Source organism: Pristiophorus japonicus, chromosome 13 (assembly GCF_044704955.1).
Source record: "Pristiophorus japonicus isolate sPriJap1 chromosome 13, sPriJap1.hap1, whole genome shotgun sequence".
Lineage (NCBI taxonomy): Eukaryota > Metazoa > Chordata > Chondrichthyes > Pristiophoridae > Pristiophorus > Pristiophorus japonicus.
The window spans coordinates 75492647-75509189 of NC_091989.1; the positions used below are offsets into that span (position 1 = coordinate 75492647).

The 16543-nt window shown below is 48.9% G+C and overlaps 1 protein-coding gene across 1 annotated transcript in view; it reads right to left on the reverse strand.

The window, feature by feature from the left end:
• The window catches only part of tmcc3 (transmembrane and coiled-coil domain family 3), a 163618-nt gene extending 147836 nt beyond the window's left edge, over positions 1-15782 (reverse strand). Inside the window, exon 1 of the mRNA XM_070896779.1 lies at positions 15706-15782. Within this exon, the coding sequence (XP_070752880.1) occupies positions 15706-15711 (6 nt within the window). The 5' untranslated portion in view covers positions 15712-15782. The remainder of the gene's footprint in view (positions 1-15705) is intronic.
• Positions 15783-16543: the final 761 nt, after the last annotated feature.

Consider the following 16543-nt stretch of genomic DNA (forward strand, 5'->3'; position numbering starts at 1 on the left):
AAAGAGTGGGAGAGCGATAGTGATAGGGGATTCAATTGTGAGGGGAATAGATAGGCGTTTCTGCGGCCGCAACCGAGACTCCAGGATGGTATGTTGCCTCCCTGGGCAAGAGTCAAGGATGTCTCGGAGCGGCTGCAGGACATTCTAAAAAGGGAGGGAGAACAGCCAGTTGTTGTGGTGCACATTGGTACCAACGACATAGGTAAAAAAAGGGATGAGGTCCTACGAAACGAATTTAAGGAGCTAGGAGCTAAATTAAAAAGTAGGACCTCAAAAGTAGTAATCTCGGGATTGCAGCAGGGAGGGATTTAAATTCCTGGGGCATTGGAACCGGTTCTGGGGGAGGTGGGATCAGTACAAGCCAGACAATCTGCACCTGGGCAGGACCGGAACCAATGTCCTCGGGGGAGTGTTTGCTAGTGCTGTTGGGGAGGAGTTAAACTAATATGGCAGGGGGATGGGAACCAATGCAGGGAGACAGAGGGAAACAAAAAGGAGACAAAAGCAAGAGAGAGAAAGGAGATGAGGAAAAGTGGAGGGCAGAGAAACGCAAGGCAAAGAACAAAAAGGGCCATTGTACAGCAAAATTCTAAAAGGACAAAGGGTGTTAAAAAAACAAGCCTGAAGGCTTTGTGTCTTAATGCAAGGAGTATCCGTAATAAGGTGGATGAATTAATTGTGCAAATAGATGTTAACAAATATGAAGTGATTGGAATTAGAGAGACGTGACTCCAGGATGATCAGGGCTGGGAACTCAACATCCAGGGGTATTCAACATTCAAGAAGGATAGAATAAAAGGAAAAGGAGGTGGGGTAGCATTGCTGGTTAAAGAGGAGATTAATGCAATAGTTAGGAAGGACATTAGCTTGGATGATGTGGAATCTATATGGGTCGAGCTGCAGAACACCAAAGGGCAAAAAACGTTAGTAGGAGTTGTGTACAGACCTCCAAACAGTAGTAGTGATGTTGGGGAGGGCATCAAACAGGAAATTAGGGGTGCATGCAATAAAGGTGCAGCAGTTATAATGGGTGACTTTAATATGCACATAGATTGGGCTAACCAAACTGGAAGCAATACGGTAGAGGAGGATTTCCTCCCGGTGCCGACTGTGTTCAGGGCAGCTCAGTTTTACATCGGGAAGGTCCCTCATTTGCATATGCAAAGCGTCGAACATCTGTTTCGGGCAGAGGCCTCCTTTTTCTGCCTTTACCAAGATGGCGGGCGGTGCATTTCCAGCGCGCGGTGACTGTGCGCTCGCACCGCCCATCGCGTGCTTAGGTGGCCGCTTTGCGCCTGAAGAATGGGCATGGCATCACTGAATTTCTGGCGTATATATTTTATATCTTGCACTTCAATCTGTGCTGATTTAGCAAATATGATGGGTGAATGATTTAGCTTATGTTTTAAAAACCGTTGCTCATTCTTAGCAATCAATTAAATTACTCTTTTCAGCGCTGCAGTCATAGACCTCGCCGTCCTCTCAAACTGGCACGGATTCCAGTTGCCATGGTGCCCAAATTAATGGAACATTTTCTGCAGAAATCAAGAGAGAAATAACGCATCTACTCATCCACTGATAGCTGGGGTCTGACGAAAGAGTAATTATATTCTAAAATTTGGAAATCGGAAGAAAACAGAAGAGATTCAGTGCCGATAAGTTCAGAAACGGATGGACCTCAATTGTGGAGAAGCAATGGAGAAGAATTTTAAATAACCAGACTGTGTGGGCCCTGCTTCCGCTCACCTGCTGCTGAAACCCTCATTCATGATTTCATCACCTCCATACTTGACTATTCCAAAGCTCTCCTGGCCGGCCTCCATTCATCCACCATCCATACCCTGCCGATATCCTAACTCCCGTTCACCCATCAGCCTGTGCTCGCTGACCTACACTATCTCCTGGTCCAGCAACACTTCAATTTTAAAATACTTATCTTCGGAATCAAATCCCTCCATGGCCTCATTCCTCCCTGTTATGTATGGAGAAAGAGTCAGATTGAACATTGTGAGCTCAAAGTAAAGTGTGGCCTTAGTCTTTTATTGCACATCTCCAGAGTGCCTCTCCAACCTGTGAAGCCTCCTTAAATACCTGTGCTCCCAAAGGATTATGGGATCCCTTGGGACTCCAGGGGATGAGCCCTCTGGTGGCTGTACAAAGTAAATACAAGTTCATATATATAACACTCCCTATCACTGGAACCTCCTCTAGCACTACACTCCTCCCTATCTATCTAACCCCCTCCAGCCCTACACCCCTTCCTATCTCTGTAACCTCCTCCAGCCCTACACCCCTCCCTATCTCTGTAACCTCTTCCAGCCCCTACACCACTCCCTATCTCTGTAACCCCCTCCAGCCCTACACCCCTCCCTATCTATCTTACCCCCTCCAGCCCTACACCCCTCCCTATCTCAGTAACCTCCTCCAGCCCCTACACCCTTCCCTATCTATCTAACCCCCTCCAGCCCTACACCCCTCCCTATCTCTGTAACCTCCTCCAGCCCTACATCCCTCCCTATCGCTGTAACCTCCTCCAGCTCTACACCACTCCCTATCTCTGTAACCCCCTCCAGCTCTACACCCTTCCCTATCTCTGTAAGCTCCTCCAGTCCTACAACCCTCTCTATCTCTGTAAGCTCCTCCAGTCCTACAACTCTCCCTATCTCTGTAACCTCCTCCAGTCCTACAACCCTATAAGATCTCCGCGCTCCTCCAATTCTGGCCTTGTGCATCCCCCACTCGCTTCAACCCACCATTGGCAGCTGTGCCTTCAGCCGCCTGGGCCCCAAGCTTTGGAATTCCGTCCTCTGTGCCTCTCACTCCTCTTTTAGGATGCTGCTTAAAACCTACATCTTTGACCAACGTTTGGTCACCTGTCCTAATGTCTCCATCTTTGGCTTGGCAGCAATTTTTGTCTCATGGCTCTCCTGTGAAGGGGCCTTTGAATGTTTTACTATGTTAAAGGCGCTATATAAATGCAAGTCGTTGTTGTTGTACTCTCGTGGATATTAAAGTGAATGAACTGGGTAAGATTAGCTGGTGCTGAGTGCCCTCAATGTGTGAAACAGTCACCCTATCACAGGGAACAGAAAGCAGCATTGACATTTCTGAAACACACAACATGTTTCTTTCTAAAAAAAAATGATCTTTGTTTTCTGACAACACACAGTGGCATCTCACTCAGACGAGACAGACAGAACCTGAAATAATTGCTTGTTTTGTGTGTTATTATTTTTGGCCCTGAGATTCAGATCATCCATTTTTTAAATAGAGATTACAATTACAATTGGCAGGGTGTTACTGGGCCTTTACACATCCTGTTGTTCTGTCAGGTTTTACTGAAGGAGAACATTTTGCATATATTTAAATCAACTGCACAATTTGGGGACAGAAATAGCTGTCGTTAATGATGTGGAACAGTAAAATATCGCTAATTTGATATTTTAAGATTTCAGTTAAGCAGCCATTAAGATGATTAAAACATTCCACATTTTAGGATATTCGCTGACAACTACTTGTTTAATTGTGAAGAGGCCAAAATATTTTATTGTTTTACTTGTTTGGAAATAGCTATACCAATTTCGTTCGGTGATAAAGAAAGACTTGCATTTATATAGCGCCTTTCACAACCTCAGGATGCCCCAAAGCGCTTTACAGCCAATGAAGTGCTTTTGAAATGGAATGTAGGAAACGCGGTAACCAATTTGTGCACAGCAAGCTCCCACCAACAGCAATAAGATAATGACCTGACAATCTGCAGTGGCATGGCTCGAGGGGAACATGTTAGTCAGGACCCCAGATGCTGAAGAAGTTCCCCAGTGCAGGATTCTGATTTTTGATTGGCGATATGTAGAAGAGTGTAAAGGAGGCCAAGAGTCTGGCTTTTCTTTGCAACACCCATCGCTCTACTTGAAGCTGCCCCTCCCAAGCATGTACACTGTATATAACTTGCATTCATAGGAACATAGCAATTGCTGGATGAAAAAAATCACGGTCCATCTACATAAGAATTAGGAACAGGAGTAGGCCATACGGCCCCTCGAGCTTGCTCCACCATTCAATAAGATCATGGCTGATCCGATCATGGACTCAGCTCCACCTCCCTGCCCGCTCCCCATAACCCCTTATCGGATAAGAAACTGTCTATTTCGGTCATAAATCTACTCAATGTCCCAGACTCCACAGTGCTCTCTGAGGCAGCAAATTCCACAGATTTACAACCCTCAAAGAAATTCCTCCTCATCTCAGTTTTAAATGGGCGGCCCCTTATTCTAAGATTATGCCCCCTAGTTCTAGTCTCCCCTATCTAGTTCACCTACCACCCTGGGGTCCCACAATACAATAATGGAGTTGTTGGCCAATCACAGCGACCAATCTCTATCAGTAGTCTACAACAGACCCAGACATGAGGTGAGTAAAGCCCCAGTGGGGGAGAGCTTTGGGGACCACAGGTCCACAGTCCCCTGTTCCCTCACGACCTTGCTACACCCACCACACGTCATGCCTCAAACTGCTCGTATACTGTGACCCCAAATGTTACTTTCTGAAAGAAATCTCTCTAATTTGTATTTGAATGAATCAATACTGTGCTTCCACCATTTCCCGAGGGAGCCTGTTCCATAGATTGACCTCGCTCACTGAGACAATGCTTCCACAGATTATTTTTGAATTTTCCCCCTTCAAATGCAGGCCGTGTCCTCTGGGTCTGCTCTCCTGGACACGGTGAGACAGCTCGACACGGTCTAGATTATCCAGTCCCTTTAAAATCCTAAAACAGCAATTATATCACCTCTCAACCTTCTCCGCCCAGTGAGAACTTGCCGAGTTTACACAATCCAATCCCTCCATCCCCTCTTTCATTCTGGTTGCTCTTTCCTGTATCCTTTCAATAGCCACGGGCAATGAACTGTGGGGCGAGAATTATCGAGACCAAACGTTTGGTTGGAAGTATGGGTTTTGAGAAGGTTTTTAAGGTGGGGAGAGAGAGGGAGGGGTTTCAGAGAGTGGGTTATAGTGATGGTTTCGCCACCAATGGTGGGGCAAATGGAGAGAATAAAGGCCGGATTCAGAGAACTCAAAGGATGTAGGCGGGGAGGAAGCTGCAGAGACAGGGTGGGGTGGGGTGGGGTGGGGTAGGGTGAGGCAATGATGGGATTTCTAGACGGGGACTGAGATTTTAAAGTTAATGTGTTGGGACTGGGAGCCAACGTCAGTCAAAGGGGACTGAGTGATAGGCTCCATCGTGACAGGATGGCACCAGAGTGTTAAACAACTCGCAGTTGGTTGAGGGTGCAGAAAGGCCAGCCAGGGGGCCATTGGAGTAATCCAGTCTGGACAAGGGTTTCAGCAGCAGTGGGCTGAGATAGTCACCATTTCTGTGGGTCGTCAGAGGGAGCCATGGTGCTTATTGTATGGGGCCACTGGCAGCTGGCAGCACAGGTTATACCAAAGGACCAGCGCCCCACCCACTGAGCCGAGCCTTAGCACCCACAGATCACCACCTCTGGCTGGGCACTGGGTCTCAACATCAGCCCATAGCTCCTGTAACATGGCCCACCACCCAAACATCACAACCAGCTTTCTGTTAACATTCCAGTAACTATGTATCTCCAGTTAATGCAGGAAGTCCCCGACTATTCCCTCTGACCTGGATATGTTTGTATGATTGACAGCTGCGCGCAGACAACTGAAATGACCAACGAAAGAAAGATTTGGATTTATATAGCACCTTTCACGACCACTGGATGTCCCAAAGTGCTTTACAGCCAATGAAGTACTTTGGGACTGTAGTCATTATTGTAAAGTGGGAAATGCAGCAGCCAATTTGCACACAGCAAGCTCCCACACATAGCAATGTGATAATGACCCAGATAATCTGTTTCTGTAATGTTGATTGAGGGATAAATATTGGCCCCAGGATCACATGTTTTGAAGCTCTGAAGTCTTTTCTAATTTGTTACTATATGAATTCAAGAATAAATCTCTCACCCATCACTACAATATAGTGACCCAGTGCAGCCAATGCACAGGGGCAGCTAGCAATTTAATTACTAAACAATTTTTTCCAACTCCTTGTATTTGAGCGATTCCATCATTTAGCTCCTGTCACACTCGCCCTGCCTTCTCCTCCCCCACAGTCCCTTCGCTCGGATTCCAGGGCTGACATGTTGCTTGGCTTGGTGATTTGGGTCAGTTGTCAGCACTGTTGCCTTAAAGTCAGAAGGTTTCGGGGTTCAATCCCCCCTCCAGGACAATCATAAAGGGAAGCACTTTTGGCTTCAAGCTCCACTCCAACACTTGAGCACACAGTGCAAGGAGTGCTAATGGTCAGAGGTGCTGTGTGTTTGGGGGAGACGCTAACCCCAAGCGCTGTCTGTATGCTCGGGTAGATGTAACAGATCCCACGGTAATATTTGGAGAAGAGCAGCGAGCCCTCCCGATTCAAACATTCCTCCCTCGTCCAAACACGCAGCTCAACGCAAGATCCGCACACCATACCTTCAAGCAGCCACAAGACCTGTGAAACTCCATGAAGAGAGATAAAACTAGCAGGATAACTGACAGTAAATACACAAGGCATTCCTTCCATTGCAAGAGTAAAGGGTCCAGCGCCAGTAATGAACCGCCATCAGCAACAAACTGCAATTGTTGCCAAATCAATGGCAACTGCCTGGGGCCAGCAGCATTAGGATCGTTCTGATCCAGTCACGATCGGAACGCTTTGCACTGTCAGATATTCCTCACTCACCGTCAATATCTTCACTGAGACGTACGAAAGCATGGGCCTTACACTAAACATCCATAAGACAAAGGTCCTCCACCAACCTGACCCCTCCACATAGCACTGCCCCCGAGTCATCAAAATCCACGGCGCGGCCCTGGACAACGTGGACCATTTTCCATACCTCGGGTGCCTACTATCAGCAAAGGCAGACATAGACAACAAGACTCAACACCGCCTCCAGTGCACCAGCGCAGCCTTCGGCCACCTGAGGAAAAGAGTATTCGAAGACCAGGCCCTCAAATCTGGCACCAAGCTCATGGTCTACAGGGCTGTAGTGATACCCGCCGTCCTCTATGGCTCAGAAATTTGGACCATATACAGTAGACACTCAAATCGCTGGGGAAATACCACCAGCGCTGCCTCCGCAAGATCCTGCAAATCCCCTGGGAGGATCAATGTACCAACCGTCAGTGTTCTCAATCGGGTCAACATCCCCAGCATCGAAGCACTGACCACACTCGACCAGCTCCGTTGGGCGGGCCACATTGTTCGCATGTCCGACACAAGACTCCCAAAGCAAGCGCTCTACTCGGAACTCCTACACGGCAGGCAATCCCCAGGTGGGCAGAGGAAACGTTTCAAGGACACCCTCAAAGGCTCCTTGATAAAATGCAACATCCCCACCGGCAGCTAGGAAACCCTGGCCAGAGTCCGCCCTAAGTGGAGGAAATGCATCCGGGAGGGCGCTGAGCACCTCGAGTCTCGTCGCCGAGAGCATGCAGAAACCAAGCGCAGGCAGCGGAAGGAGCGTGCGGCAAACCAGACTCCCCACCCCCCTTTTCCTTCAACCACTGTCTGTCCCACCTGTGACAGAGACTGTAATTCCCATATTGGACTGTTCAGTCACCTGAGAACTCACTTTTAGAGTGGAAGCAAGTCTTCCTCGACTCCGAGGGACTGCCTATAATGATGATGATTCCTCAACCACAGCGGGGCCAAGTTTAACTGGGGACGAGTCATGTGGGCGGAGGAAGAGGCCAGACCTCCTCATCCTGAGGCCAGGAAGAGCTTAAACCCCCTGGGAGCGGGCTGTCGGGGAAAGCGGAGTGCCTGGGGGAGCGGGGGGTCGGGGGGGGGGGAGCGGGGTGTCGGTTGAGGTGGGGGGGAAAGCGGTGTGTCGGGGGGGGAAAGCAGGGTGTCGGAGGGGGGGAAAGCGGGATGTCAGGGGTGGGGGGAAAGCGAGATGTTGGGAGGGGGGGGTGTGAGGGAGAGCGATTGTCAGCAAGGCCTTGCGGATGGGTGCGGAGAGACTAAAGTTTCCTTGTGGTCCACGAAGAAGCTAAAATATAATAATAATAAATTCCAACTTAGCCTTTCTTGGGCTCGGACAGTCCCAGCTCTTCCTCCTGCCGGTTTGGCCGGGAGGGGCCGACACAGGCGCTTCCTCCGCGTAACATTGCGGATGGACATTGCGGAGGGGCAATGCTGAGGGAGTGCCACACTGTCGGAGGGGCAGTACTGAGGGAGCGCCGCACTGTCGGAGGGGCAGTACTGAGGGAGTGCCACACTGTCGGAGGGGCAGTACTGAGGGAGTGCTGCACTGTCGGAGGGGCAGTACTAAGGGAGCGCCGCACTGTCGGAGGGGCAGTACTGAGGGAGTGCTGCACTGTCGGAGGGGCAGTACTGAGGGAGCGCCGCACTGTCGGAGGGGCAGTACTGAGGGAGCACCACACTGTCGGAGGGGCAGTACTGAGGGGGCGCCACACTGTCGGAGGTGCCGTCTTTTGGATGAGACATTAAACCGAGGCCCCATTGGCTCTCTCAGGTGGACGTATTTCGAAGAAGAGCAGGGGAGTTATCCCTGGTGTCCTGGGGACAATATTTATCCCTCAGCCAACATCATTAAAAGATTCATTATCACATTGCTGTTTGTGGGAGCTTGCTGTGTGCAAATTGGCTGCCACATTACAACAGTGACTACACTCCAAAAGTACTTCATTGGCTGCAAAGTACTTTGGAATGTCCGGTGGTCGTGAAAGGCGCTATATAAATGCAAGTCTTTCTTCTTTCTTAATTGAAAGCTTCTGAGACAGTTAACTTGATGTATGGAATTTGAGTCGGTTAACTTGACAACTTGACAAGACTGGCATGTGCCAGCAGAACTATGTGATACATCCTGGACTTGTTTACAGACTGTTGTAACTACAAATTGTTGAAACCATTGAGATTGAGAGTGTGCAGGCATGTGATGTGTCAGGGATTAGCAAAACGCTTCACTGATTAAGGGACTGGGTAACAATTACTGGAAAGAGCCTGACACACAAGTCCATCAAAGGGGTAAGCTCACAAACAGCAAACTGAGAGTGGTTGAAGAGGACGCAGTGAACAAAAGCTGCTGTACTAAATCAAACCAAATGTTGTGTGTGGATGAGTTCTCCATCTGCCAAGCCAAGCAGCATCATCTGTTTCACACAGCACTCCTTCAGCACTTTTCAATTATCAAGTAAATCTCTTCAACATAGTTGGGTATAAATCAGTGTGGAGAGGTAGCACAGAATGACCGAGCTGATCGGCCGGAACCCGGGCTGGGTGTGGAACAGGCTGCCCACCCCCATCGCCCATTTTACCCCCGCACCCAAGGTGCATTCATTCGGATTGCTCTATATATTGCGTAATGTCATTCTAATATTGTTTATCTCCCTCTCATTGTAAAGAGGTGATATTGGCTCATTACGGATTCTCAGATAGGCTCAGACCCCACAAGAGCCAAGAGACAGGCTGCCCCAAGCAGCAATGGTAAATTCGGGCTGCAGCAGAAACCCAACACATCTCTTCACACATTGTATCTGCTTAACGTTTATTTGAGATGATATATTATTATACAATAATCCACTTGCTGCCAATACTAGTAGCAAGAACAGGCAATGATATCATCACAAATCCCGTCACAACACTGACCCTCAGATATAAAGCAAGATTCATGGCCTGATGATCTCCCTGTGGCTGAGGAGCTCCTCCTGGAGTCACAATGCGGATTCCGTCCACTACGGGGTACAACGGACATGATCATTACGGCGCGACAACTGCAAGAGAAATGCAGGGAACAGCACCAACCCTTGTACATGGCCTTCTTTGACCTCACAAAGGTCCTTGATACTATTAACAGTGAAGGACTATGGAGCGTTCTCCTCGGTTTCGGATGCCCCCAAAAGTTTGTCGCCATCCCCCACCTGCTCTACGACAACATGCAGGCCGTGATCTTGACCCAACGGATCCACCACAGACCCAATCCATGTCCAGGCCGGGGTCAAGCAGGGGTGCGTTATCACACCAACCCTCTTCTCGACCTTCCTCGCTGCAGTGCTCCACCTCACAGTCAACAAGCTCCCCACTGGAGTGGAACTAAACTACAGAACCAGTGGGAACCTGTTCAAACTTCGTCATCTCCAGGCCAGGTCCAAGACCACCCAGACCTCTGTCATCGAGCTACAGTACGCGGATGACGCTTGCGTCTGCGCACATTCAGAGGCTGAACTCCAAGTCATAGTCAACGTATTTACTGAGGCATACAAAAACAAGGGCCTTACACTAAACATCCGCAAGGCAAAGGTCTTCCACCAACTTGACCCCGCCACACAGCATTGCCCCCCCAGTCATCAAGATCCACGGCGTGGCCCTGGACAACGCGGACCATTTCCCATACCTCGGGAGCCTATTATCAGCAAGGGCAGACATCGATGACGAGGTTCAACACTGCCTCCAGTGCACCAGCACAGCCTCCAGCCGCCTGAGGAAGAGAGTGTTCGGTGATCAGGCCCTCAAATCTACCACCAAGCTCAAGGTCTACAGAGCTGTAGTGATACCCGCCCTCCTGTATGGCTCAGAGACATGGACCATGTACAGTAGACACCTCAACTCACTGGAGAAATACCACCAACAATGTCTCCGCAAGATCCTGCAAATCCCCTGGGAGGACAGACGCACCAACGTTAGTGTCCTCGTTCAGGCCAACATCCCCAGTATTGAAGTACACTCAACCAGCTTCGTTGGGCGGGCCACATTGTCCGCATGCCTGACACAAGACTCCCAAAGCAAGCTCTCTACTCGGAACTCCTACACGGCAAGCGAGCTCCAGGTGGGTGGAGGAAACGTTTCAAGGACACCCTCAAAGCCTCCTTGATAAAATGCAACATCCCCACCGACACCTGGGAGTCCCTGGCCAAAGACCGCCAAAGTGGAGGAAGAGCATCTGGGAGAGCACTGAGCACCTCGAGTCTTGTCGCCGAGAGCATGCAGAGACCAAGCGCAGGCAGCAGAAGGAGCGTGCGGCAAACCTGTCCCACCCACCCTTTCCTTCAATGACTGTCTGTTCTACCTGTGAGAGACTGCAATTCCCGTATTGGACTGTTCAGTCACCTAAGAACTCACTTTTAGAGTGGAAGCAAGTCTTCCTCAATTCCGAGGGACTGCCTATGATGATGATTGGGTAGCACCCTTGCCTCGGAGTCAAAAGGTTGTGGGTTGAAATCCTACTCCAGAGACTTAAGCACAAAAATCTCAGTGCTGACACTTTAGTACAGTACTGAGGGACTGCTGCACTGTTGGTGGTGCCATCTTTTGGATGAGATGTTAAACTGTCTGGCGTAAAAATAAAAAAGGGAAGGTGGCTCAACCGTGGCTATCTAGGGAAATCAGGGATAGTATTAAAGCCAAGGAAGTGGCATACAAATTGGCCAGAAATAGCAGCGAACCCGGGGACTGGGAGAAATTTAGAACTCAGCAGAGGAGGACAAAGGGTTTGATTAGGGCAGGGAAAATAGAGTACGAGAAGAAGCTTGCAGGGAACATTAAGGCGGATTGCAAAAGTTTCTATAGGTATGTAAAGAGAAAAAGGTTAGTAAAGACAAACGTAGGTTCCCTGCAGTCAGAATCAGGGGAAGTCATAACGGGGAACAAAGAAATGGCAGACCAATTGAACAAGTACTTTGGTTCGGTATTCACTAAGGAGGATACAAACAACCTTCCGGATATAAAAGGGGTCAGAGGGTCTAGTAAGGAGGGGGAACTGAGGGAAATCTTTATTAGTCGGGAAATTGTGTTGGGGAAATTGATGGGATTGAAGGCCGATAAATCCCCAGGGCCTGATGTCCACTTTACTGGAAACATCCTCAAAAAATTCCAGAAGATTTGTCAAGCATGATTTCCCTTTCACAAATCCATGCTGACTTGGACCTATCATGTCACCATTTTCCAAATGCGCTGCTATGACATCCTTAATAATTGATTCCATCATTTTACCCACTACTGAGGTCAGGCTGACCGGTCTATAATTCCCTGTTTTCTCTCTCCCTCCTTTTTTAAAAAGTGGGGTTACATTGCATCCCAGAGTACTTAAGGAGGTGGCCTTGGAACTAGCGGATGCATTGACAGTCATTTTCCAACATTCCATTGACTCTGGATCAGTTCCTATCGAGTGGAGGGTAGCCAATGTAACCCCACTTTTTAAAAAAGGAGGGAGAGAGAAAACAGGGAATTATAGACCGGTCAGCCTGACCTCAGTAGTGGGTAAAATGATGGAATCAATTATTAAGGATGTCATAGCAGCGCATTTGGAAAATGGTGACATGATAGGTCCAAGTCAGCATGGATTTGTGAAAGGGAAATCATGCTTGACAAATCTTCTGGAATTTTTTGAGGATGTTTCCAGTAAAGTGGACAAGGGAGAACCAGTTGATGTGGTATATTTAGACTTTCAGAAGGCTTTCGACAAGGTCCCACACAAGAGATTAATGTGCAAAGTTAAAGCACATGGGATTGGGGGTAGTGTGCTGACGTGGATTGAGAACTGGTTGTCAGACAGGAAGCAAAGAGTAGGAGTAAACGGGTACTTTTCAGAATGGCAGGCAGTGACTAGTGGGGTGCCGCAAGGTTCTGTGTTGGGGCCCCAGCTGTTTACATTGTACATTAATGATTTAGACGAGGGGATTAAATGCAGTATCTCCAAATTTGCGGATGACACTAAGTTGGGTGGCAGTGTGAGCTGCGAGGAGGATGCTATTAGGCTGCAGAGTGACTTGGATAGGTTAGGTAAGTGGGCAAATGCATGGCAGATGAAGTATAATGTGGATAAATGTGAGGTTATCCACTTTGGTGGTAAAAACAGAGAGACAGACTATTATCTGAATGGTGACAGATTAGGAAAAGGGAAGGTGCAACGAGACCTGGGTGTCATGGTACATCAGTCATTGAAGGTTGGCATGCAGGTACAGCAGGCGGTTAAGAAAGCAAGTGGCATGTTGGCCTTCATAGCGAGGGGATTTGAGTACAGGGGCAGGGAGGTGTTGCTACAGTTGTACAGGGCCTTGGTGAGGCCACACCTGGAGTATTGTGTACAGTTTTGGTCTCCTAACTTGAGGAAGGACATTCTTCCTATTGAGGGAGTGCAGCGAAGATTCACCAGACAGATTCCCGGAATGGTGGGACTGACCTATCAAGAAAGACTGGATCAACTGGGCTTGTATTCACTGCAGTTCAGAAGAATGAGAGGGGACCTCATGGAAACGTTTAAAATTCTGACGGGTTTAGACAGGTTAGATGCAGAAAGAATGTTCCTAATGTTGGGGAAGTCCAGAACCAGGGGTCACAGTCTGAGGATAAGGAGTAAGCCATTTAGGACCGAGATGAGGAGAAACTTCTTCACCCAGAGAGTGGTGAACCTGTGGAATTCTCTACCACAGAAAGTAGTTGAGGCTAATTCACTAAATATATTCAAAAGGGAGTTAGATGAAGTCCTTACTACTCGGGGGATCAAGGGTTATGGCGAGAAAGCAGGAAGGGGGTACTGAAGTTTCATGTTCAGCCATGAACTCATTGAATGGCGGTGCAGGCTAGAAGGGCTGAATGGCCTACTCCTGCACCTATTTTCTATGTTTCTATGTTTCTATGTTAAACTGAGGGGAATGCTGATTAATCCCTCAATCAACATCACTAAAACAGATTATCTGATCATTATCACATTGGCTGCCAGAACATCCAGTCAGACGTGGTGACCATCAGTTGGAAGCACGCTCACCTCTGGGAGATTTGTTACAGTAAGAAAGAACTGTCATGTCTACAGCGTTCAAGCCTTGCGCCACAGGCTTGAGCACAAAATCTAGTCTGACTCCAGTCCAGTGCTGAGGGTGTGCTGCACTGTTGGATGAGACGTTAAACCGAAGCCCTGTCTGATTTCTTGGGTGGATGTAAACGATCCCATGGCAATATTTTGAAGAAGAGCAGCGGAGAGCTCAGTGATGCCTGGCAAATATTTAGCCCTCAACCAATATCCATAAAAACAGAATAACTGGACATTATAACATTGCTCTTCAGTGGCATGTTGCTGTGTGGAATTGGTTGCTGCTTTGCATACATTATAACACTTCAAAACATAGCTCATTGGCTGTAAAGCACTTTGGGACATCCTGAGACCGTGAAAGGTGCTGTATACATGAAAGTTCTTTCTTACTGTAAGAAAGCCATGTTTTGTTAGTAACTAAAACCAGCAACACTACGATATATTAATAGTTCCACCTCCCTAACATCGCCCATCTCCGCCCCTGCCTCAGTCCATCTGCTCCTGAAACCCTCATCCATGCCTTTGTTACCTCTAGACTTAAAATTATTCCTGCTCTCCTGGCCGGCCTCCCACCTTCCATCCAAAACTCGGGCAGCCCGTGTCCTAACCCGCACCGAGTCCTACTCACCCATAGGCCCCTGTGCTCGCTGCCCCGTGTCCTAACTCGCTCCAAGTCCCGTTCACCCATCACCCCCTGTGCTCGCTGTCCCGTGTCCTAACTCGCTCCAAGTCCCGTTCACCCATCACCCCCTGTGCTTGCTGCCCCGTGTCCTAACTCGCACCAAGTCTCGCTCACCCATCAGCCCTTGTGCTCGCTGCCCCATGTCCTAACTCGCACCGAGTCCCGCTCACCCATCACCCCCTGTGCTCGCTGACCTACATTGGCTCCAGGTTAAGCAACGCCTCGATTTCAAAATTCTCATCCTTATTTTCAAATCCCTCCATGGCTTCGCCCCTCCCTATCTCTGTAATCTCCTCCAGCCCCACAACTCCCTGAGATGTCTGCATTCCTCTAATTCTGCCCTCCTGAGCATCCCTGATTATAATCGCTCAACCATCGGTGGCCGTGCCTTCTGTTGCCTGGACCCCAAGCTCTGGAACTCCCTCCCTAAACCTCTCCTTCTCTCTTGTCCTTTAAGACGCTCCTTAGAACCTACCTCTTTGAACAAGCTTTTGGTCACTTATCCTAATATCTCCTCATGTGGTTTAGTGTCAAATTTTGTTTGATAACACTCCCTGTGAAGCGCCTTAGGATGTTTTAAAATGGTAAATGCGCTATACAAATACAAGTTGTTTTTAATACATTTCATGAAACATGGTGGTGAATTATCGTTTCGACTGGTTTTAAATGCCTGCTACTACAAAGTAGGAACTGACAGAGTATCCCTGCCGCCAGCAGTTCCCAGTGCCCGGGGACACTGGGCAATATTGACAGGACACCAGCTTCCCACACTGTGGTGTGAGGGACAGTTGGAACAAGATGCAATGAAGCGAGAACGAGCTGTGACAGTGAGGAAGGACAGCTCGCCTGGCGTAAAGCTCACATGTGAAGACTAGCAGATTGCTGTCAGCTCTCTGCTCCAGCCCTGCTCGTTGAGACATGCCAGGGAGCTGGGACACCGAGAACACCCCCACCCCAGGGGTATGGCCGCGGGGATTACCTGCCTGTCTCTCTCACTGCTGTACAAACACCTGGCGGGTGACAGGACTGGAGTGCCTGAGGGATGAGCTGGAGAGCCTGTGGCACCGAGGCTGCAGTACTGCACCACACTCGGGTCTGCAACTTATCCAGGCTGCTGACACATGGCTTCCTGCATGCATTGGACCCGACGCTGAAATAATATGAAACACAGAAGGTTATAATTACCATCATCCTCTTTGGGCAGGGCTGGTTGTCAGGAGCAGGGGGCTGTGGGTCTGCAGCCAGTGCAGAGGCAGTGTCCGGCATAATACTCCAGTGTACACTGTGCTCACACTGCCCTGGGACACTGGGGGCTGACAGAGGCATCAGCCGTGTGCTCCTCCCACACAGTATTGTCAGCGACTCCCGGCCTGACACAGCCCTCCCCTGGGGCTCCGCCTGCCACCCATGCAACAACCGGCTCACATCATTCTCCGCTCGCTGTTATCTGCGCTATGAATCGCACAGATAATAAACCTGATACTGCAACAGCACTTACTGCTCCGATCAAAGTCTGAATCCCGCTCAGCTCCCCCTGCAGCCAGTGGGGCACTGGGCTGATCGACTGTGGTGTCCGTCACCGGGCGCAGTTCCCAATTCCGGCAAGGGCTCTCCGGGGTGAGCAATGGGCCCTTGGGCCGGACAAAGGGACTGATTTTGGGAGGCACAGTGCGATGGACACCACACTACATGCCTCAGAGATATTGAAGAAACAGCCTGCACTTATATAGCGCCTTTCATGACATGCCAAATCTGTGCATTGACGAATAGAAGGTTTGCATTGTATTGACTGTGGCTGCCTTTAGCTCCATTCAGTATTCAGTCACAATCAAGGCCTTGATGAAAGAAAGACTTGCATTTATATCGCGCCTTTTGCGATCTCACAATGTCCCAAAGCGCTTTACAGCCAATGAAGTAGTTTTGGAGTGTAGTCACTATTGTAATGTAGGAAATGAGACAGCCAATTTACGCACAGCAAGCTCCCACAAACAACAATGTGACATTGAGCAAATAATCAGTTTTA